This window comes from Sinocyclocheilus anshuiensis, unplaced genomic scaffold (genome assembly GCF_001515605.1).
Source record: "Sinocyclocheilus anshuiensis isolate Anshui unplaced genomic scaffold, SAMN03320099.WGS_v1.1 scaffold1423, whole genome shotgun sequence".
Lineage (NCBI taxonomy): Eukaryota > Metazoa > Chordata > Actinopteri > Cypriniformes > Cyprinidae > Sinocyclocheilus > Sinocyclocheilus anshuiensis.
The window spans coordinates 188,313-212,797 of record NW_015536552.1 but is presented as its reverse complement, the minus strand read 5'-3'; the positions used below and the strand labels follow the sequence as shown (position 1 = coordinate 212,797).

Below are 24,485 nucleotides of genomic sequence, written 5' to 3'. Positions count from 1 at the left end.
CAAATGGCTGCAATATAACAAAGAGTGAAAAATTGAAGGGGGTCTGAATACTTTCCGTACCCACTGTACAAACATTTTAATTATTAACATTTTATAAATTACTTGCCAAAATGTACTGCATACAGTAAAACCAAAAATTATTCAGACACCAGATATAATTTTTCATTTTTTTTTTTTTTTTTTACTGGAGGAAGTGTCATTATAGATTATGGCCAGAAGCAAGAGTTTAAAATGAGTTAATTGTTTTGTTAAATACAAACAGCTTTTTTTTTTGCTGATGGACTGGTGTCGTGTCAAATTTTCATTTTTGGTTGAAATATTCCTTTAAATATTACATAATAACCACGTCAAGTTCACACCCACCACATCACATGGATTTTAGAATGGCTGTAACATTGAATTGACCAATCAGAATTCAGAGACAGATCTATCTACTTATTAAAACGGTTTTACTATGGATTGGAAATTCATATGAGCTGCTCAGGGGTCCTACTAAACAAAGGCCAATGTACTTGTTGTCGTTAAGTGAATATGTGTATAATATGAGTTATATAACACGCATACACTTACAAAATTACATTTTGCCATTACATATATTGGTAGGGAGATGTTTTAGATATCAGCAGTGGTAGTCGTATGGATAAAAATTGCTTGTAGTAAGAAGAGTGTTTGTGACTAATTAGCACCATGACTAAGTATTTCTCAGACTCATGTTGTATTTTAAATTCAGATTATGGATCATAATTACAACGCTTGCTGGGGAAGTGCATTTGACACACACGTTTCAAAGGGATATAAATGTGCATACTCCATGTTTAACACATGCAGTGTCCTGACAGTGCTGTTGCGAGCTCTAAACCCTCTTTTGTAGTTTGGATTATAACCCCATCCCCCAATCCCACACAAATGTTGCTTTCTGATTATCCCGTATAATTGTTGAAGTGAATAAGGGCAGTTCTTTGTACAAGTGTATGCTGTGGTAGGCTAAAACAAGCCTTTCTTTGATGTCTTTCCTGCAGCTGACAGAGCGCTGGGATTCTCTTTTGGAGCCCCGGCTCATTGTGGAGAATGTTGGATGATGGTCATACAAAACATGTTAACTGAGCCAGACCTTTACGGACAACCTTTTTTATTTTAATGCTGCTTTGTTGAAACAGCTAATTTCCATATTGTATTAACTTTTAATTTTATTCTCAATGTCATTTAAATAAATAGTGTTTTTTATATGGGAGTAGAGGTGATTGATTTATTTTTAGTGTGCTAAAACCAAAAATTATTCAGACACCAGATATAATTTTTCATTTTTTTTTTTTTTTTTACTAGGGGGAGGGAGTAGGACACTAAAGTTCATTTATGTAAGTGAGGATAGCAAAAATAAAGTAAACCGTGACATATTATACCCAAAAATTCTTCATACAGTGGACTACCAGTAAAATTGATAAATATTTGGGACCAAAAATTATTCAAATGTTTTGCTTAAGTGTTATCTGACATTATCAAGATGAATTTGTTCTGACACAGTTTAACGCTGAGTTCTTGTCATATTTTATTACCATTTTCTAAACTATAGCGAATAAACTGATAACGTGTGAAATGTTGAAGGTGTCTGAATAAATTTTGGTTTGACTGTATATATACTATCTATATAGTATTTCTGTACCTTCTTTTTATCAAAAAATCCTAAAAAAAAAAGAAAGAATGGTAATAAGCAAAAACTGCTTTTTTAAATTGATAACAACAAAACTCATTATTAATAACGGAGTACCAAAATGTAATAATAATGGAGCACTAAATGAGCATTTTAGAATGATTTTATGTGACTGAAGACTGGAGTAATGGCTGCTGAAAATTCAGCTTTGCCATCAGAGGAATAAATTACACTTTAAAATATATTAAAATAGAATTTATTTTACAGTTATTTTAAATTTCAATATTAAGTCACAATATTACTGATTTTACTGTATTTTTTATCAAATAAATGCAGTGGTGGTGAACCTAAAAGACTCAAAAACATTATTAAATATTATTTCAAACTTATTATTCCTAAGTTATAGCATTCTTTTAATTAATTCATATAAAAATATTCAAATTAATGTAAACAAAATAGTTCAAACGAATGTATGGAAAACATCATGTAATTTCAGTGGTCATCCAAAGGCACAACTCACGCAGGTCGAGGGCGATCTGTTTGAAGAGCGTTAGGTCAGCGCTGAGGAGATCCGAAGCCTGTCCGCTGCTGATCTCATTCTCTGTGTCCACTAGAGAGTCTATAGTAGGGATGATACTGTACTCACTCACTCCAAGATCAACCAGAGGTTTACGGATCTCAGCCTGACAAGCCTGAAGTAAACAATCAAAATGGGTCAAAAACAAGGCAAATGTCTTTCAAAGCATCACACTTCAAGTTTGCATAATAATAAAAATATATTTTGACGGGGTTGCACCTCATAATCAAAAGAGCTGGCAGCTCTGATACTGTCGATATTTAGGAGGCATTTCCAAACTCGTCCACGTATTGCTGGAGGAATACCGATACGAATAAACTTCTCGATCTGAAATTGAGAAAAATGAAACATAAAAATTACTAAATGCATTAAAATATTATGTAAACCATTTTAAATGCAGTGTGGGGCAAAAGTCATAATTTAAAATTTGTCTCTGATTTTTTGATGTGTTGAAACTGGGTTTAGAATGACAGGAAGTTCATTTAATAAATTCAACAGAAGAATGTAGTTTGCCCAACACAAGTTTTGCTATAAATCATTAATTCTTCTATGAAGAATATAATAGATGCATTTCTCTAAAAACAAGCGATTAAAGATTACACTTATAACCAGTGTTGGGGGTAACGCATTACAAGTAACGCGAGTTACGTAATCAGATTACTTTTTTCAAGTAACTAGTAAAGTAATGCATTACTTTTTTAATTTACAAGAAAATATCTGAGTTACTTTTTCAAAAAAGTAACACCAGTTACTTTGTTTTCCCATTTATTGACTGACAAGTCTCCTGTCCCCATATTGGGAGAAATCAGAAGTGCAGAGGAGTTGTGTGCGCTGTGTGAACATGATGTTACTGTAGTTCTAGACTAAATGTGAATTAATTCATCCCATTCACAAAAAACAGATTTAGTATTCATCAAAATGAATTAAAACAGTGAAATGCAAACTCAGAGGTGTGTTTAATTGGGGTTGGAGCTAAACTCTGCAGGACACCGGCCCTCCAGGACCGAGTTTGGGCACCCCTGATATAAACTATTGAACCAACTGTACAATAACTGCATTGTTAAAGTATGCTGTTATGATACTGCCTCAAGCCAAGGCGCCAGACTACCAAGGCTTGGGAGCTTTGCAAGATGCTAAGGCTTGTAAAGGCCACTGATGTCAGTCTGTCAGATGCTAAGCTGAGGAATGGAGAGGCCGAGACAGGAATCTCTAGGCTGGCTGTGGCAGGAACAGCTTTAATGCATTACTTTTAAAAGTAACTTTCCCCAACACTGCTTATAACTGATATATACATTTCTGTGAATTTAAATGGATTCGCAATTCTGAATGGTGCTCAACCATTGGCAAATGTAACACAGAGCTATATAGAGAAACATGCACACACCTGATTTCTGCAGATAAAACTGGCTCCATTCCAGTAACTGAGGAATTCACACAGTTCCTTCACTTTAACTGGATTAGGCTGAGGATAACTGAGGGAAACACAGCTAACATGTTACTTGCCAAGTGCGCATCACAACATAACTTACAGCGTTCATTCATGTCAACTTATTTACGAAGTATTATATCTCGAGTTATGAAAACGAACTGAATTCTAAACTACTCTTAGTATTAGTATATTAGTAAACATCTACCTGTAGTCGTGACATCTGTGTTGGAGTTTCCTGTCTCTTTTCTTGCTGAGAGCAAAACCGAATTCATCAAACCCCACCGAGCTGCTCTTCCCGCTGCTCGCTCTCCTCAACATGATTCTCCTACAATCAGTCTGATTTCATTCTGAATCTGAACGCGCACTGTACACTGTAACCGACGCTTCAACTAGCGCCAAGACGAACACAATGCAACTACTCTTCAAAATAAAAGCCTCGAGCCAATAAGCCAGTCACAAAAGCATTTAAATAAATTATATTAAACTTGACACACTCAAAAATATCGTATAAAAAGAACATAAAATTACATTTATGAATGGAACACTTACTATTGTGTATTTTTGAGTCTCTTACGTTCCACTGGGTGGCCAAGCCCACTAAGAGGACTAAGTAAATTACACACAAAAAAAAATAAAATCAAATTTCCTCACTTATTTAAATTATATTACATTTAATATATATTACATATTTCATCTGATAAATCCGGAACATTATATGAACTATGACAACCTCTCACGCAACAATTTTCAATTTTATTCAACACATTAAATACAATCCATCAAATAAATACATGAATTGTGCCATATTTCTGAGTGATATTATTTTAAATGGTACAAATTGTACATTGTTAAACTATGCTGTAAACTACTGTATGCCGTAATGTTATATAAATAAATACTGTATGCTGTAGTGATATAATATAAATAAACTATGCTTTTAAACTATGTTGTTGTGATATATAAAAATCACTTGTAATCATGGCACAATTGTTTTTTATGTATCGATTATATATATATAACCATATTATTTATATAAACCAGGGGTGCCCAAACTCGGTCCTGGAGGGCCGGTGTCCTGCAGAGTTTAGCTCCAACTTGCCTCAACACACCTGCCTTTAAGTTTCTAGTATGCCTAGTAAGAGCTTGATTAGCTGCTTCAGGTATGTTTAATTGGGGCTGGAGCTAAACTCTTCAGGACACCGGCCCTCCAGGACCGAGTTTGGGCACCCCTGATATAAACTATTGAACCAACTGTACAATAACTGCATTGTTAAAGTATGCTGTTATGATACTGCCTCAAGCCAAGGCGCCAGACTACCAAGGCTTGGGAGCTTTGCAAGATGCTAAGGCTTGTAAAGGCCACTGATGTCAGTCTGTCAGATGCTAAGCTGAGGAATGGAGAGGCCGAGACAGGAATCTCTAGGCTGGCTGTGGCAGGAACAGCTTTCACATGCATCGCCCTCTTGGGCGGCCATGAGAGGAAATTCTGGGACCACGATGACAGGTGACAGGGTGTTTTTTGGACTGTCTAGGTGCTACCAAGGCTTGCCAGCTCCAAACAATGCTAAGGTGTGGAGGGATGGCCACTGACGTCAGCTGAAGGAAGATTGTACCGAATCAGATGGCAGCAATCTGCAGGAAGGGGGAGATGGGAGAGTCAGGTTATAATCTTTAATCTTTAATTTTGCACCTGCTGTCTTTGAAATAAAATGAAAAGATTTGACTGTTCTAAATTATAAGTTCAGAAATTCTGGGAAAAGTCCAACACTTGGCTCAGATGTTACTTTTTTTAGATGTTTTGTATGATTTAGAATTACAATTGGTCTTTTTTGTTCTGATGAATGCCATGTTACCGTCTGACAAGCCAGGCTCAAACCATTTGCCCCAACCTATCTCCAGCAAGTCCTTATTTTTGGGATAGCGTCCACACACCATTACGAACAGGAGCACTCCCAGTGACCATACAGTAGCAGGTTTCCTGTGGTACCTGCCCTCCATGTCATACTCAGGGGGGAAATACTCCGCTATGCCTGAAGGAAAGACATTTTATTTGATAAGCGAGCTACAGTACAGTGGAATATGCTTCAAGTCGTCACTAGAATCCTAAACTTCACATTTGATGAATAATACATACCCCAGAAGATGTCATAACCAGTTTCCCTCAGCAGATCCCCACAACCGAAGTCGATCAGCTTGACTTCAAGGGTTTTGGGACTGATCAAGAGGTTGTCCAGCTTGATGTGAAACACTCCATGCTGATAGCACATGTATGCGGCGTATGTTGCCTGCCACATGACCAGCCGCGCTACATCCTCACTGAGGGTGCCACCACATCGCTCAACATAATCAAACAGATCTTCACAAGGTGAGGGACGTTCCAGGACCATGATGTATCAGTCAGGCTGGTCCTGCCAATCCAGCAGCTCGATGATCTGAGGTACTTTAGGATCTTTATTAACCAGAAGTAACAGGCCGACCTCCAATGGAAGAGGTGTAGGATAACCAGGCTAGATGAAAGATCATTTTTAGAATTGTTAGATGGAAGAGTTATACTAAATATGGATTCAGTCCAGTCTTGGACAAATTGTTTAAACTGTGAAACTGTTACTACTTACAATGTTGATGCAAACCATGTTCCTCGTCTTCCTGGCAAATTTTATTGCCACCTGTTCCAACAAGAAAAAAAGGGTTACAATTTCATTTTAAACATGTCAAGTTCACTAAATAGTGGACATAAAATAAACCAAGAGGACTTGAAATGGACAGAGTGAGATAAAGCAATTTGCTAGCTAAATATACGCTGTAAAATCACAATACCTCAAGGCCGTTCTCCAAGTGCTTCCCTTCATAGACGGTGCCGAATCCTCCTTCACAGAGCATTCGGCCAACTTTATACCGGCTCAAAATGTTCTGCTGATTTTCAGGTTGACTAGAAGGAGGCTCCTGACGACCACCATCTGCTACAGGACAGTTAATGTCCTGCAGAAGACTTTGCTCTAAAGCGGGAAATATCAAATGATTCTTCAGTTAGGGGCATTTTTGATTAGGGTTAGGCTTATTCTCAACAAGGGTATTTGATTTACCTTTATAACGGGACTTCTGTATAACGGGACATCAGCCTGCTCCTGCACCTGCTGAGCCTGACCTTGACCTGGGCTGCCTTTCCGGTCAAAGAAATACAAAGAGGACTCCTCCTCAACACTATCCGTCCTCTTCTTCTTTCTTTCCGGCCCCTCATCTTCCTCATCATCACTAGTGGACTAAAGGTACTCTGCTGCGCTGCTGCTAGATGTTGAAGATGTACTTTCATAGAGGTTGTACACCTGAGCACTGTGTGAATTCCTTTTTCTCCTCCGGCTGGTGGTAACAATTGTCCACTTGGTTTCATCTGCGTTAAAAAATTGGGGGAAAGAATCAGTTCACAGTCTTAATCAAACTTCAATTGGATTTGGATATAATGTGTGATGGTGTGAATTTTTACTTATGACACATCATTCTAATTTCCCTTAATAAAGTCCTTATTATGGAAACCCATATTTAGGTGAAAATCCTGTAGAGTTCTTGATGCACAGAGCTGTAGATTTGATTGATTTACCATCAGTGCTTCTCTCATGTTCTGGTGCAGTAGTTTGGTCCTGCATCTGCTCATTTGAGCGGCGCGTGTTGCCTGCAGCATGACAAACTGTGCCATGTCCTTACTGAGAGTTTTTCCATGATGCTCCAAAAAGTCCACCAGATCTTCACAGGGTGAGGGACGTTCCAGGACCATAATGTAGTGGTCAAGCTGGTCCTGCCAGTCCAGCAGATGAATGATCTCTGGAACGTCGGGACCCTTATTAGCAAGAAGTAACAAGCCGACCTCTAAGGGAAGGGGTGCGGAATGACCAGGCTAGAAGAAAGATCATTTAAAAGATCATGGTTAGATGGAGGTGCTTTCCCAAACAAGATTTAGTCCAGTCCTGGACAAACTGTTTACATGTTTTACATTTAAAACTGAATGTTGATGTATCTACTTACAATGTGGATGTATTCCATTGTCTTTGGCTTTCTGGCTAATTTCACTGTCACCTGATGAACAAAACATAATCACAATCACATTTCAAACATGTCAAGTACACTAGGTCAAAATAATGGACATAATGACAAAATAACTGGAGTGAGATGATTATTATTAGTATTATTATTATAATAAAACGATTAGTATTTATGTATAAGGGAAATTTAACAATTTGCAAGCTAAATATAGTAAGGAAAATAATAATGATACCCTAAAGCCATCCTCCAAGCGTCTCCCTTCATAGACAGCGGTGTATCTTCACTCACCGAGCAATCTACCGACCTAATACTGGCTCAAAATGTAGTCTGTTAAAAGAAAAATAATTGTAGTTGACATGAAATTTCAAACACTGACAGCAGTGTATGTAAATGTTTGGGGTTATGGCAGTAAAAGCACCATCAACTGTCATGTCCACTTCGTTGTTGTCAGTTGAAGCTGGACTGACAGGACTTCGGTGGACTTCGGATGGAGGGGTTTGAACCTGCTGCTGATTTGCAGGAGAGAGGACTTCAAGACCACTGAATGTGGCCTGGTCCTCCACCTGCTTCTCAAAACTCTCCTTCCTCATCTTCTTTCTCTTTCTCTCATTTCCCTCACCAGCATTAACGAACTGACGGTGGTACTCCGCGTCAGTGCTGGATGTTGGGGGGTGTACTTTGATGGAAGTTATACACCTGAGCGCTGCGAGAACTTCGTTTTCCCATGATAATCGCTGTTCACTTGGATAACTCGATATGTAATAACTGCTGAATGAGCAATAGAACAGTATCTAATATGTGAGCGCGAACCCAATTAATGTAGATTAGTTCAGCTCGCTTGACACTGTACTGTGAAATGTTCGTTCTACGCATATAAAGACTCTAAACAAAAAAAGTTCTGTACTACTACTTTCACTGATAGCTTTCGACTTTAATACTTTTTACATTATTTTTTTTTTTTGCTCAATTCCACACATGAAAAAAAAACCTACCGATTTAAATATGTATTAATACATACAAAAATGGTAAAATATACTGTATATATACTGACCAAAAGTTTAGAATTAAAATTTTTAATTCGAGGCTGCATTAGTGTAATCAAAAGTAATCATACAGAAATCATTGTGAAATATTACAATTTAAAATCACTTTTCTATTTTAAAATGTAATTTTATTCCTGTGATGGCAAAGCTGAATTTTTAGCAGCCATTACTCCAGTCTCTAGTGTCACATGATCGTTCAGAATTCATTCTTATATGCTGATTTGGTACTTTATTATTACTGGTGGTGCTCGAATATTAATAATGTTTCTTATCATTGTCAATGTTGGAAACAGTTTTTACTGCTTAATATTTTGTGGAAACCGTGATATATTTTTTCAGGATTATTTAAATGAACAAATTTCTTAAGAACAGCATTTATTGGAATTATTGGTCTTTGCGGTCACTTTTGATGAATTCAGTACACCCTTGTGAACGTTATTAATTCCTTTATTTTAAGCCTTTTAAAATTAACCTAAAATATTACTGCAAACTTTTGGCAGCCAGTGTATGTGAAGTATAAAAAGAAAAAATGCTAGTGTTGTCACATGATCTCATTTCATTGCATGTATCAAGTTATCATTGCAAAAATAAGTGTTTTGCATTTTTAATCCAATAGTATCAGAAACTAAATGGCAGACGGCAGTTAATATACCTTCAGTACATTCATTCCTGGAAGGTCAATGGAAATGGAAGGTTGAGTCGAGTGCATTGAATTCTTGAATAAAACATTCAAAGCAGTGTGCGAGTTGTATGCCATATGTTATGGAAATCTAATCAAGTAGGCAATTTTTCGCACAGAAAATGACTTCAATCCACTCCGAATACATTCTGCAAGCACAAAATACAGGAAAATGCAGTACAGAACTTCAAAACAAACAGCTGATCAAAAACAAGCACTTTCTTCTGAACAGGTAGGAGAGGGCTGGTGTCCTTCAGTACCTAACAAAAAGGTAAACTGCTTTCAATACATTGAACTCAATAGTTCTGGCACATAAAAGTGACAATGAAGAGTTAACTAAATGATTTTACAGGAATTTGATGCACATTGTTAAAAGAATGACCTTCTATTGCAGGATCAGTGGGATTCCTGGAGTCACACAGTAGATTCCTCAAGGTCCTGTTCACTCTGTGAATCTGAGCCAACAGTAGGGTGGGGGGGTCTGGAAACACCTGATGAATAGAAAATATATTAAACACAAGGAGGCATAAACATGTTGATACAAAAAAAACAAAAAACTCACTTTTCTCATATCTCCTTTCTTGAATTGGTCTTGCACTTCCATGTTGTCTTCTAGGTTGGAGCATAACTTCTCTCGCACCTGCTCTAAAGCCTGCAATCCAATCCACAAAAAGTCCTTTTCCCTCTCCAAGTCCTTCATCTTCTTCACCTGCGAATAAAACGCATGCTCTTACATTTTAAAATGTTACAAAAAAATCCATTTGGAGTTGTATTTTTGCATGATTGTCAGCGACAATATTAGTGTTTGTTTCCATAGTTGCTTCAAAAAAACAAAAACAAAAAAAAGTTCTCACAATTGCTTTGTGCAGAGTAAACAAAATAAAAATAGATCACAATGTGTGTGTTAAGTAGCTGTGAACTTTGAATATTCCCCTCAGAGCTGGACAGGAATGTCATGATGAACTGTGATAGTTGACATCTGTGAATATGAGGATTGTTGGTTTGAAAGAAATACTGATACAAATTTACATCTAGTTTTAAAATGACAGATTACCAACTTAATATACCATAAAAACTGCAGTACATACATTACATGACTGAATGTATGCTTGTCACCGATTCTAAACAATGTGAATGCATTTAGTTCATCTAATAATACTATAGTCACTTCAGTTACAGTATATTTGAATCACTTCATCTAAAAGCATACATAGAAAAAACATTACAACTAAGAAAATATACAAGAAAAAGCAAACTAACCCAGAGGAAGAACTGCAATGCATCCAGACTGTTAGGACTGCTCCTGAGAGGGACAATGACCACTGTGTAAGATGCCATTGGAGTTGCTAAGGAAAGCAAAGCTTTATATTTGAGGAGATGAGAAGAGAAGCAGGGACAAAGAGAGAATAGAATAACAGAGGCGGATGTTTTGCTGAAACCCCACCCTTGTGACAGAGAGACAGGTCAAAGTGTACAGTTTGCACAACTACTAATAAAGAATGACAAAACTCTTCACAAATGCAAACAATAAAAATGTTTTAAAATTACTTTCCACATTGAACAAATGCAAACTGGCATTTAACAATAACACATAAAACACTTTTAAAGTTGCATCACACAACAACCTCTTAAACATTCAAATGTCAATACAAAATAAAGTAAAAACATAAAACAGCTCAAACCTGTTAAATGATTACATCTTTAGGCAGTTCAATTTAACAGTTCAACATTCAATCTTTTAGACCCTTTCAACTGGTTTTTCTTTAACAATGAACATTTTATCCTTCACTATCTGCCATCAACCCATCATTTTTCCTTCTCTCTGTCTGTGGCGTTCCCTTAATTAAGCGGGTATGGGGTACACACTGAACATTCTAATCACACCGGTGTGATCGTACGCTCCAGGAACCAGCCTAGATGTAGGCTGTAATTGTACGCGTCAAAGGGTTAATATCCAAAAATATTTAATGAGTTCACTGCCATATAAATCACCTCAAAGCTAATAGACCACCTAGACTCAAAACTTTTGACAGATACCGGAAGTAAGAGAAAAGTGTTTATTACGTTTGAAATATGGATATTTTTCTTACAAAAACGCATGGATTCACTACAGAAGGCCTTTATTCACCCCCCGGAGCCGTGTGAGGGACGTTTTATTATGGATGCGCGCGTTTTATTTGACGACTTGTGGACCGTTCAACTGCAACACCCGCTGACTGCAATGATGGAGCTTGGAATAGCCAGGACCATTTTTAATATAACTCCGACTGGATTCGTCTGAAAGACCAAAGTCATATACACCTAGGATGCTTCGAGGGTGAGTAAAACACAAGCCAATTTTCATTTTTGGGTGAAGTAACCCTTTAAGCGGTTGTTCACCTGTGAATGGCAAAGACCAAAGCGAGAGCAGCAATGGCCTTCTCTCCTCCTGACAGGTTGTCCATGGCCATGAATCGTTTCCCAGGAGCTACACAGTTATAGTTGATGCCATCCGTAGGGCTCAATTGGATTCTCAGCACTGAGAATGGCCTAAAAGACATGTGCATACAAACAAAGTCTGATACAATAATAAAATTAACAAACAAATTACCGAATAAGTGAGCAAGTGTCAAGTAATGACCTGAGCGCTGGCGTTCCTGCAGAGTTTCTTGTAGATCTGGTCGATGACGACAGACACGTGTTCAAAGCACTGGCTGAAGAGATGGAAGCATCTGGACTTCACTTGCTCAAACTTCTGACTGTATTTCTTAGTGGTGTGTGTGCTGGTCTCAAATGTTGATCCATATAGGGTTAATGATTATTAAGGGGTAAAAACACAAAAACATGATCAGTGTTTGTTATGTCAACAACAAACTTGAGCTGAAATCAGGGTTATTATAGTTAACAGAAATTGTTACTTGTTAATTAACACTAAACCAAAATCTTCACACTTCCCAAATATATTATTATTATTTTAAAACCAATGCTAAATGGGGGAGAATTGTGGTTACAATGTGAGGATAAAATTGCTTTTTTTTTTTATCTGAATCTGAGCACAGTTGTGCCAAACCGTATGTCACAGGACAGACCTTAGTGTAAGAGACCCAATTTCAGTCTTCAATTTTAGTAGTAGTCTACACCGATATAAAAACGTGTATATACTTGTCCCGTACCATCCATTACTTCCCGAAAGCTGTCCTTCACCTCTCTTATCTTTTCTAGAGCTTTCAGGTTGGGAGCTCTGGACATCATGATCATGGACTCTAGAGAGGAGACGCCCTCTTTGAGCTTCTCCAACTCTCTTCAGTGAGGGCCTACACACACACATAATAAAATCAAAAACAACACTCCCACAAAAGAATGACTGCTGTGAGTGACAATGTTTTAATGTCATGTTTTCACCTTAAGGCCACTGTCTAGTGTTGAATAATCAAACACCATCTGCGCCTCATGTTCATAAATGTCCAGTGCTGATGCTCTGAGACTCTGAGTCCAGCTGCAGTGAAGTTTGAGTACACTTAAAGGGATAGTTCACCCAAAAATGAAAATTTCCTGCGGCTCGTGACGACACATTGATGTCCTAAGACACGAAACGATCGGTTTGTGCGAGAAACCGAACAGTATTTATATAATTTTTACCTCTAATACACCACTATGTCCAAATGTCTTCGAGCGCGCGCACGGCATCTGGTGCGTGAGGTGTGTACGCGCTCTGGCGTAGTTTACGCAAGCGCCGGAAGTGATCTCTCGCGCGTATACGTCACTCATTGTTACGTCACTTTTACCTCCCAATGCAGCTTCTCTGCGGTTTGGTTTAGAACAGCTCCCTTTTTCCGGGCCAGCTCTTTGAGTTCCTTATACCGCTCCATCTGCATCAAGACAAATAGTGTGTAACATGTATATAAAATATCGAAATGTTTTACAGTCAACATATTCAAAATCGGCCCCAACTATGACCCTAAAATTTCTAATTAAAACAGTTTCTACTCTGCTGAAACAATCAATGCCCTGTCAGTGAGAAAAAAAATATATTAACCAGTAATGTCACTTTTCTCTATTCAATACAACCCCAATAGATAAAATTCAGTCCCACTCTACTTTATTTCAGTGATTATTATTTTCCACTGCAATTATGTTGTCTTTGCAGGGAGACCGTGTTTGCAAAAGACTAATTTTAATCTGGCTCTCCTCTAGCTGCACTCCAGCTCCTCTTTGAGCCTCCTCCTCCTCCATCTGTCTCTCAGAGGCCTTCCAGGCCCTCTCCAGCTCAGCCACCTCGCTCCTTAGCTCCTGCAGCTCCTGCTCCTTCTTGGCCTGCTGACTTTGGTTCTTCTGAAGCGATCTGCGTGCCTCCTCCACTTTTTGCTCATGATGGGAGGTGTTCACTTTAGCTTTGATGTACTGAGGCCTCTGCTGATTGAGAATCTGCTCCTGAGATCTGGAAGGGATTAATATAAGAAATATGTTATAATTACATTTAAATATTTTTTATATAAATAATATAAACATACATAATTCAAAAAATATATAAATGTATACCTTTTAAAAAAATAACTTAAATCGACATTTTATTTATTCTGGTTTCAAAGACATCGGAAGTCAATGCATTGCCGGTGACTCACCTGATCTCTTTCTCCAGCTGCTGAAGTTCTCTGTTCAACCGCCCATGTTCTTTCTTCTGAGCCTTCACAGTTTGTTCACAGATGTCCAGGCTGTTCTTCTGCTGCGCTGCGGCGTCCTGCATGTCCCTCAGTGATTCTGACTGCGTGTCTATCTTTTTCTCATTGTGGAAGAGCTGTAAGAGGGTCAGCTGGAGTTTGCTTTCTTTGAGTTCGTCCACCAGCGCCTGATATTTTTCCGCCTGACAAGATCAAGACAAATACATTGTCAAGAGGATGTAAATATTTTGACATCTCACAGGTCTTTAATTTAATACCTCAGTCTTATCTTTGAAGACTTGTTTCTTCTCAGCTGTAGCTGCTTTCTTCTTGTTAAAGTGGAACTGGGTGTCCTCTTTGGCTTTCTGCAGTGTCGCCAGCTTGGCATCATACTCGGCACTCAACTCTCCGGAGTTGCTGATTCGTTCAAACATCTTTGTTCGTTCTTTGACATTCATCATGGCAATTGACTCCACAGCACCCTGATGATCAGTATAAGAATAAAAATTAACATTATAAATGATCATAAAGGCCGATAACCAAATGCTACAGCGTTTGTTGGCCACGGAAGCACCTGATACACCAAACAATTCTTCGCTTACATCCACAATGCCGATCTTATCCAGCTCTCCAGTGTACTTCGCCAAAGTGACCTGTTTACCGTTCACACGATACTCAGACGATTCGCCAGTAAAAAGAAAATCATACCAACAGAAAACAATCAAACGTGTTCTATCATATATTTTAGCCTGAGCTCAATCACACTCACCTGAAATGTGTCGGCTGAAGATCATTTCTTCATTGTTGTCTCCACAGTATACCATGCTCACGCTGGCGAAGGTGGACACGGGTTTGCCAATGTGGGCACCGTGGATGAGATCTCTGGTGTGTCTGACACGAAGATTTACAGCTCTCTCCCATCACAAATCCAAGAGCATCCATTACATTAGATTTGCCTTGAGAGGAGAAAAAACAATCAGTAAAACTAATCAATACTGATGATGCCTTCTAAACATTTTTAGCATGCAAAACATCCACATGCACCATGTTTTTTTGCTATTAAACAAAAATGTACTGTGGTGGTGATCTCTTAAAAAGTACACAAAACGACATGTTTTGGCACCATTAAAGGGGTCATATGATGCTGCTAAAAAGAACATTATTTTGTGTATTTGGTGTAATGAAATGTGTTTATGCAGTTTAAGGTTCAAAAAACACATTATTTTCCACATACTGTACATTATTGTTTCTCCTCTATGCCCCGCCTTTCTGAAACGCGTCGATTTTTACAAAGCTCATCTGTCTGAAAAAGCGAGGTGTGCTCTGATTGGCCAGCTATCCAGTGCGTTGTGATTGGCCGAATACCTCAAGCGTGTGACGGAAATGTTACACCCCTCACCATATTGTGATGCGTGCGGCAACCACATGTGACGACCCCGGGCTGGACTCGGCTTTGTCCACGGTGAAAGCTGATCCGGCGATCCGCAGCGCAAAGTTGAAGTATTTCCTCAGCAACCAGCACGGATCAGCTCCAGGTATGACGAAGCGATATCGTCCTCTTTTGGAAGGCCAAACAAAGTAGTTTCGCTTTCACAACGAAGCATATAGCGCTTCACTACATGGCGGCGGCGGCAACAACAATACTACAGTGAGAATAAAAGTTACGCCTTCTTTCTTTGCGTGAACATTTGGGCGGCGTTATGCAAATCTTCCCACAGAGCGACGTAGGTATGTTGGGGCGTTAGAATGAGCCATTTTAGGTAGGTGTGGTTAACTCTTAACCTTTATAAAGAATATCTCTTTGGATTTGAGACTTTAGTCTTTGCAACTTTACAGATCTTCTTTATGCACCAAGAGCTTGTAACACTCCAAAGAGAAAGGAAAAATTGAAATCGCATCATATGATTTCTTCGCCATCTTTCCCATTCAAGAACCTTAATGACATTAGATTAGCCAAAATCTATACAAAATAATAATGTAAGAGACGTAAAATACAATAGACAGATAATGACACCATCTAAGTAAATATATTGGACATATTTCTTCAAAACCGTGTGCAGCACGTTAACCATCTAAATAATGTAGATTATTTAGCAAATCTACTAATAAGTTGATTAATTTTGCGCTAGCAGTATACAGTAGCTAACGGTTTTATAAGAATAGTCACGCAAATTAGCTTAATTACCAATTTACCTGATCCATTAGTGCCAATTATACAATTAAACCTTTTAAATGGGCCGATAGTTTGTTTTCCTCGCCAGGACTTGACATGTTCGACGTTTAACTATTTTAAGAAACCCATGTTTAATTTGTGGATGAGCCAGATAACAGATTTATTCAAAGAAGTTGCAACTCGCTGACAGAAAAAAGGTGACGGCGGGAAGACTGCGTCATACTGCTGAATCTGCCGATTCGAAAATCACCTCAAAGAAAAATTAAGACAAACACATAATCCGAAGGGCTGCATCCGAAAATTTAGGCAGCTGACTTGCTGCCGTATGAGGCAATGACTTTGCAGGCAGCGTTTTTGCACGAAGGCACCTCATTTTCGGATGCAGCCTTAGATGTATTTACTTCTTCCAAAAATAAATATCTATTATTTGTATCAAGTAAAAATATCAAAATATACATCTAGAATTAATTCAAAATTGAATTTTAAGTTTTTTAATCAAATCATTCATATATGTAAAGGCCTATTCTGACATATTAATCTTGTCCCAAACTACGATCTTGATAGAATAACACAATTTATAAACAAAATATATATATATACGTTTTATTTATTTTATTTATTATATATATATATATATATATATATATATGTATGTATTTTTTTAAACTACTGTGACTGAGGTAAATTAACCATGGTTTTATTGTAGTAAAAGTGTAGTAACCATGTTTTTTTTGGCGTATTGATTATATTTTGTATAACCATAGTTTTACTACAAATACCATGGTTAAACTATGGTTAGTGTAGCAAAACCATGGTACATTTGTGGTTACCATGGTTTAACTATAGTAACCATGGTTTTTTGGTTTAATTTGTGGTAAAACCATGGTTAATTTTCGTAAAGGGTTGGGGCAATATTGTCACCATAAAATGGCAAAATATGTTTTGAGCAACATTTAAGCAATTCAAAATAACTACTTCAGTGTCTGAGACCTTTATTGAACCTTCAATACATTTCTCTCAATAAGGGTGATTACGAACATATTCCATAATGTACTTGAGACCAAGCCAGGTCTCCTCTGCAGTTGGGATGATCTGGTTGGCAGGCAGCAGGAAACCGTAGTAGCCGGTGTCTCGCAACTCAAAGGCAAAGGAATATTTGATGCCAATATTGTAGGTCCAATCGATGCTTCCACCACTTGCTTGGTCTGAAATATAACAGGCCAATATTCACAATCAGAAAACAGTCAGAAGCCATATCTTGGTACTCAAACAGAGTATGCAGTCTACTTACAGATAATCTTGCAGATGCTTCCGACTTGGTATATGGTGTTATAGAGGGAAGTGAGTTCTTTGATCGCAGCTGTGCCAACAGAATGCTACAATAAATGAAAACAACAATACAAAATATTAACAAGAAAAAAATAAGAATAAGAAATACATCTGAAAATGTGATTATATAAGACAAACCAGAGTATAAATAATTTAAATGGATATATATAAATTGACTTACAAGCTCAGACTTGTCAGGAATGTCTGTGCATGTGTAACCATAGGGATACATTAAGAGTTGGGAGTAAGAGTGGATGGATATGAAGGATTTGAAATTGCCATGGCCCATTATGAGGTCCACAACATTTTTCACTTCGATCTCAGAGTTGGCATAGGGCCCGTGGTAGGACTCAGAACAGGGGTCCTTGCTGGCTCCAGGACCTGGAAGAACATGTCTACAGTTATATGGGAAAAAATGGTGCACTATTGCAACAAGAGAGAACAATGATATCTACATACCACCAAAACCAGCATCCCAATTCCTGTTGGGATCAACGCCACGGCAGGAGGAGCCAGAGTTCACTGAGCGAGTTTTACGCCACATACGGTTCTGAATGTAGAGGCACAAATGTCATTAGTCAACATGTCATATTCAATCCAAAGTTGTTACATAGAATGTATTAAACTCCTCAAAGCTACATACTGAAAGATAATAGCTCATCAGATTTTACAATAAGTACAGAACATTTGATGCAGATTTGCTTTATGTTTTTGACCACTACATTAAGTGATTTTTGGAACAATAATTCTATAATTATTTTGTGAAAGGTCATAGAAATTTGCATGTAAAGACCCCAGAATTTGTTTTATTTTTTGATACCCACCTACTTTTTACTAAAGTATTTAAACCTTGTAAATAAATATTAATTTAATGTTTATTTTCAGGTTTATACATCTACTAGTACTCTATTGGGTATAAAAAATATAAATAATATTTATTTATTTCAAACAATATATATTTTTAATTAATACTAAAATTAATTATTTTGCCATTATAAATTGCAATCATTTAAGTTAGCCATTAATTTTGTCATATCACTTACGTTTTTTAAAGCATAGTATAAATCATTTTGTAAAGCTATTAAAATATTATATGTTAAATTAAATTTAAGCTGAAATCAACTAAAATATAAACAGTGTTGGGGGTAACGCATTACAAGTAACGCGAGTTACGTAATCAGATTACTTTTTTTCAAGTAACTAGTAAAGTAACGCATTACTTTTTTAATTTACAAGAAAATATCTGAGTTACTTTTTCAAAAAAGTAACACCAGTTACTTTGTTTTCCCATTTATTGACTGACAAGTTTCCTGTCCCCATATTGGGAGAAATCAGCAGTATTTAATCCCATTCTATTAACCAATGTCTTTGCTTCTGACCTTTGATGATCCAGTTCAACCATACTAATAAGCAAAAATGACTTTAGATAAACTAACAATTGTGCTTCATTGTTTTTTATTGCTGAAGACTGTTTCTTCTTCTTCTTTGTTCTACTGTACAGACGTGAATTTACTTTTCCTTCAGCCTGAGGTTTATTCATTACACTTTTTGGTGTGAAAGGGCTTTTACATTTGCTATAAATATAACTTTTTTATATTAAAAACAATCAAGCCCTGCTCATATTTAAAAAGTAACGCAAAAGTAATGTAACGCATTACTTTCCATAAAAAGTAACTAAGTAACGTAATTCGTTACTTTTTTAGGGAGTAACGCAATATTGTAATGCATTACTTTTAAAAGTAACTTTCCCCAACACTGAATATAAATATATGAAATTAGAAATTAAGAAAATGAAAAATGTTGCCTTGGCATCTAACTTAAATAGAACTTTTAAAAGTACTAACCGAAAACAATTAAAAAATAAAAATAAAATGGAAATAAAAATAAAATAAAACTACATAGTAATATTTATTAAAAAATAAAAGTAATAAAATCACAAATGCACATAAAATAATTACTAAAAGTAAAATTAAAATGAAAACTGAAGAATCTAAAAATAAACGCCAATTAAAATTCTTAATAATGATAATAGTATGTAAATAATACTAAAATAACACTGCAAGGGGGTCACTGTAATAAAAAAAAAAAACCTGCTCAACCTAAGACTCCACAAAATTGTTGACCATTTTGCGAGCTATGAGTATTTTTTTATTGGCTAGCATTGATACTACATTGAGAGTCTAGGGCTGTCACAAAGACAGGTGTGAGTACTCAGGAGTCTGGACATCTATTTTAGTGCTCTCAGTGCTAATCGCAAAAAATAAATAAAAAGCGCCTTCAGCAAGTTAATTCAACAGCAGGTGACTTACATCTGTGTGAGTGAAAACATATCCATCAGGGTTGGTCACAATCATCAAGTAAATATCCATTTGACCAAGGAGAGAGGTCACGGAGGGATCAACGCCATAGTTTGAAGCAATCTAAAGCAAAAAAGACGATTATTTCACAAATGTACTTTTTTTTTTGTTACGTAGACATTTTTCATTCATCTTACCTGGTTGGCGATCCACACAGCAGAAGCCTGAGTAACCCACTCCCTGGAGTGGATTCCAGCATCAACCCAGATCGCTGGTCGACTCACACCACCCGTGCTGAACTGGAATCAGTGCAAATAGATTCAAAAATAAATCCGTGTTCACAATCATAAAATCTGTACTGTATCAGACTTTACCTTCAGGGCATACATTGGACGGTTCTCATAGGAGTTGCCGATGTGCACTTTAGTGATCAGGTTAGGGTGACTTGCAACAAGCGTGTCCATAAAACTGTAAAGCTGAAGTGAATAAAATATTCAGACATTTGTTCATGTAAGAAAAGCATATCATAATTCTTACATCATGCACATGGTTTTCTAGTCCACATACTTACAGTCTCCAGGTCATGATAAGCAGCAAAGTTGAAACTCTTGGTGCTGCGTTCCATCTTTGCATTGCTAACCATCTCTGCTTTCTCCCCGTCCAAAAGTTCCTGAGACACAGAAAAATCTTGTATGTTACAGTTTTATTTGCAGTAAATGTTCTGTACAGGGGGAAAACAAGCATAAAGGCCCCTTCACACCAAGAATGATAACTATAACAATAAGTATATTAGCACAGACAACAACGTACAACAATGTTCCATTTATTATAAGCGGGCACTGCAGTTTTGTTGTCTGTCACTTTAAACGCTAAAGCTGTTTAAAGTTCACTGTGAAATTGATTACAATGATATCGTTCCTCTGTGCCATTATCGTTATAGTTGTGGTATGGAATTTTGGTACGGAACGATTTTTAAAAATTTTTAAAAATCATTATAGATATCAATGTTGGTGGGAACGGTGTTAACAGCTTCCATTCTGGGACAAAAGGAAATTTCTAAACAGTTTTACCATGACATTTCTAGTGATATTGATTTGATTGATACATTCTGCACAGGCTTATCATTTCAGTTCATGTTTTTGATCTGTATTTTACAAACCTGCACATTGTTGATCATGACAGTGAAAGGGACGTTGTTTTTCTTGAGGAAGTCCTTGACAGCAGACAGACTGGTGTGAGGCACACGGATGTCAATAGGCCGTTCAGTTGAGAAGCCATGAGTCCAGAAATCCAGCTACAGGATTGCATATATATGCAATTAAAATTGTAGGTATTCAAGTGAAAACTGAAATATGTCAGCGGATATAAAACTGTCATACCACAGAATCCACGTCCTCTTCCAGCTCTTTCAAAGCTTGAATATAGTCTTCAGATTCTACATGGATTCTGAGAACCTGGTCTCTACCAAAAAAACAACAACAACAAAAAAAAACCCATTTTGAACATGAAACAAGCCATTTTTGAACAAGAAACAAGGCTGGTATGGCAATAAATCATAAAAGAAGGTAAATATCTGAACTTACCCATTAAAGAGCTCCTCGCAGTGAACTGCAGCCAGGAGTGCAAAGACTGCTAGATAGACTCTCATGTTCTCCTGTTCTGGTAATGATCTCTACTGTTTGTCTCTTTCATGGAGAGCCACTCTTATATGCTCAGAGACATATGTTGAGTTCTCAGTAATATCAGTGCTGACGCAGTGCTGACTATTAAGCAACCAGTGTGTATCTTTTCCAGGTGAACACTGCTGTAAATTTCTCAGGGCTTCTAAAATTAGGTGGGAAACAATTCAAAAGTTGACAAAGTTTAAAGAGATTGTTCACCCAAAAATGAAAAATGTTGTCATCATTTACTCACCCTCAAGTTGTTCCAAACCTGGATGAGTTTAACTTCCACTGACTTCCATAGTATGGAAAAAATTACTATGGAAGTCAATGTCTACCAGCAACTGTTTGGTTACTAACATTTTTCAGAATATCTTCTTTTGTGTTCAACAGAAGTAAGAAATTCATACAGGTTAGGAACAACTTGAGGGTGAGTAAATTATGACAAAATGTTCATTTTTTTACCTGAACTATGCCTTTAAGTTTGTTCACAAGTTAGCAGGCTGTTACATGAGTGGCTTTGAGAAAAAAAAAATAGTTGCTGGATTTGCAAAAATCATGTTGTGTCTTAAAGTATTGCAAGAACCACAAATGCTCAGGCTTTGACCTTGCACTTTGTTGCAGAATAAAGTACAGTATACACCAGATTTTATGTGTGACAATACATCAGATTTGTAGGCTTCTTCCTTATATAGTTTGTTCCTGTGGTTATGGTCAAAAACCTTTCATCTCCAGGAGGAGAAGAACTGCTCAACTGGGTTCAGAATTGGAGAGTATGGTGGAAACAAAACTATCATTAATTATGAGAGGTATTAACATTTGAATACCCTCAAAGAAAGTCAAAACAAAATGCTTGGGTCTTAAAAGTGTTATTTTTACTTTTATGCATGTATGTTTCATTTCATTTTCAAACAATGTTAGCAACAATTCAGTTGCTAATTGCTTTCCATTAAAAGGATAGTTTACCAAAAATTCATATTTTGTTATTATTTATCAGATGGTGCATCAACAAAACATAAGTAGGCCTACTGGTTATATTGTTAGTCTATTGTAGATTTAGACATCACAAATATATCACAGACATTTTATTACGTTTAAACTGTGCTTAAAACATCAAGACAGTTAATGGGTAGCTAGTCATTCAGATGCGCCAAAAAGATTATTGAGGTTGCACAAGGCAAAACGCAAAAGAACGCAAAATAATGATTTTTTTTTTTTTTTTAAACTCCCTTAAAGTTATCGTGTAAACCTAAACACTGACCATCACAAAATGGATCTGAGAAATTTGAAGAAAAAAAAAGTGGGATTTGGGAACTAATAGACGTCAAAACTTATTATTTGGACAACACTGAAGCGTAATATCTGAAATAACACACGTTTCATAGTATATCCTCTGGGAACTTTACTGAAGCTTCAGTACATTTCTATCAGTAAGGGTGATCACAAACATATTTCAGAATGTATCTGAGAGCAAACCACGTCTCCCTTGCAGTGGAAACGATCTGGTCGGCAGGCAGGAGGAATCCATATTCACCAGTGTCACGCAACTCAAAAGCAAAGGAATATTTGATGCCAAGTAGGTAAGTCCAGTCAACACTTGCACCACTAGCTTGCTCTGAAATGACATGTGAATTTTGCAATACTGAGACCACTTTTTATTCCTGGATATTATATAGATATCATAACACCTTTACAAAACAAGAATGACACACATTTTCTGTGTAGCACAGGCCTTTCAATACAATCAGTAAATCAAACATTTTGTGATACCATTATTCAAAATATAAAATAATAGACGAAAGCTGTCACTGGGTTGGCCAAAAGTACATCTGTTTACTATTGTCCTCTTGCATTATCGACATGCTATTTTCCTGTTTAACACTGTAAAGCTGCTTTGACACAATCTGGCTCTTTATAGTGGAAAACGATTCTTTAAATTATTAAAATCTTTTTTTTTTTTAATTGTTTTTTTTTTTTTCAGACCAGTTCACTGATTCTCTGTGAAACCTCAAACGGTTCTTCTATGGTATCAAAAAACACAATGTAAAAACACTTAAATGTGATAAACCACATCTTGGTAAGTGGTTCAAATAGATCCACTTCCACAATCCACTTACCAATATGTGGAAGATGCTTCCAACTTTATAAACGGTGCCATGCCAGGAATTGAGAGCTTTGCTTGCCTGTGTGGCCACATCATGCTAGAAAAAACACACAAAAAAATATCACTGTGAGATCATAAAACAAACGAGATTCAGAAGACGACCAAGGAGGTTTATGGGAGTAGATTTGCTTACCAGTTCAGGCTGGTCAGGAGCATCTGTGCCACTGAAGCCATAGGGATAAAGGGGTCATATGATGCGATTTCAATTTTTCCGTTCTCTTTGGAGTGTTACAAGCTCTTGGTGCATAAAGAATATCTGTAAAGTTGCAAAGACTAAAGTCTCAAATCCAAAGAGATATTCTTTATAAAAGTTAAGAGTCAGCCACGCCTACCTAAAACGGCTCGTTCTAACACGCCCCCACATGTCTACGTCACGATGTGGGAAGATTTGCATAACACCACCCAAATGTTCACGCAAAGAAAGAAGGTGTAACTTTTATTCTCCCTGTAGTATTGTTGTTGCCGCCGCCGCCATGTCGTGAAGGCGCTGTGTGTTTCATTGTGAAAGAGAAACTACTTTGTTTGGCCTTCCAAAAGAGGACGATATCTGCTTCATCATGCCTGGAGCTGATCCGTGCTGGTCGCTGAGGAAATACATCAACTTCGTGCTGTGGATCACCGGATCGGCTTTCACCGTGGACGAAGCGGAGTCCAGCCCGGGGACGTCACATGTGGTTGCCGCAAGCCCACCGGACGCTCCTTCATCGAATCCGTCGGCCGCGCCGTTCTCGAGCCCGCCCACCTCTGCTCACTCAAGCCGGCCGCCGCTCACTCTAGCCCGCCGTGTGTGACGCTGTAGCAGTGTAGAGTAGC

The 24,485-nt window shown here is 37.3% G+C and overlaps 2 protein-coding genes and 4 pseudogenes across 3 annotated transcripts; all 6 read right to left on the bottom strand.

Annotated features, from left to right (window-relative positions):
• LOC107701187 (TBC1 domain family member 10B-like) overlaps window positions 1–4,042 on the bottom strand; it is a 39,683-nt pseudogene extending 35,641 nt beyond the window's left edge.
• Window positions 4,043–4,932: 890 nt separating this feature from the next.
• On the bottom strand, window positions 4,933–7,537 carry LOC107701253 (serine/threonine-protein kinase pim-1-like; annotated as a pseudogene).
• A 1,763-nt stretch (window positions 7,538–9,300) lies between these two features.
• LOC107701020 (suppressor APC domain-containing protein 1-like) lies at window positions 9,301–11,482 on the bottom strand. 2 transcript variants are annotated; one of them, XM_016502931.1, is made up of 4 exons: window positions 10,672–11,482; window positions 9,974–10,120; window positions 9,794–9,902; window positions 9,301–9,671 (listed from the first exon to the last, which is right to left on the bottom strand). In XM_016502931.1, exons 1-4 carry the CDS (start codon window positions 10,747–10,749, stop codon window positions 9,616–9,618), a joined length of 390 nt encoding a protein of 129 aa, XP_016358417.1. In that variant the 5' UTR covers window positions 10,750–11,482; the 3' UTR covers window positions 9,301–9,615. The 2 variants fall into 2 exon arrangements, with proteins under 2 accessions (XP_016358417.1, XP_016358411.1); XM_016502925.1 differs by having other exon boundaries at window positions 9,301–9,560.
• Window positions 11,483–11,717: 235 nt separating this feature from the next.
• LOC107701177 (structural maintenance of chromosomes protein 1B-like) lies at window positions 11,718–16,350 on the bottom strand (annotated as a pseudogene).
• Window positions 16,351–17,196: 846 nt separating this feature from the next.
• LOC107700998 (carboxypeptidase A2-like) lies at window positions 17,197–21,568 on the bottom strand. The gene is made up of 11 exons (XM_016502890.1): window positions 21,431–21,568; window positions 21,227–21,308; window positions 21,007–21,141; window positions 20,419–20,517; window positions 20,222–20,323; window positions 20,045–20,146; window positions 19,860–19,970; window positions 18,010–18,100; window positions 17,732–17,931; window positions 17,513–17,597; window positions 17,197–17,426 (listed from the first exon to the last, which is right to left on the bottom strand). Exons 1-11 carry the CDS (start codon window positions 21,493–21,495, stop codon window positions 17,239–17,241), a joined length of 1,260 nt encoding a protein of 419 aa, XP_016358376.1. The 5' UTR covers window positions 21,496–21,568; the 3' UTR covers window positions 17,197–17,238.
• Window positions 21,569–22,935: 1,367 nt separating this feature from the next.
• Window positions 22,936–24,485, bottom strand: part of LOC107701006 (carboxypeptidase A2-like) — a 5,157-nt pseudogene continuing 3,607 nt past the window's right edge.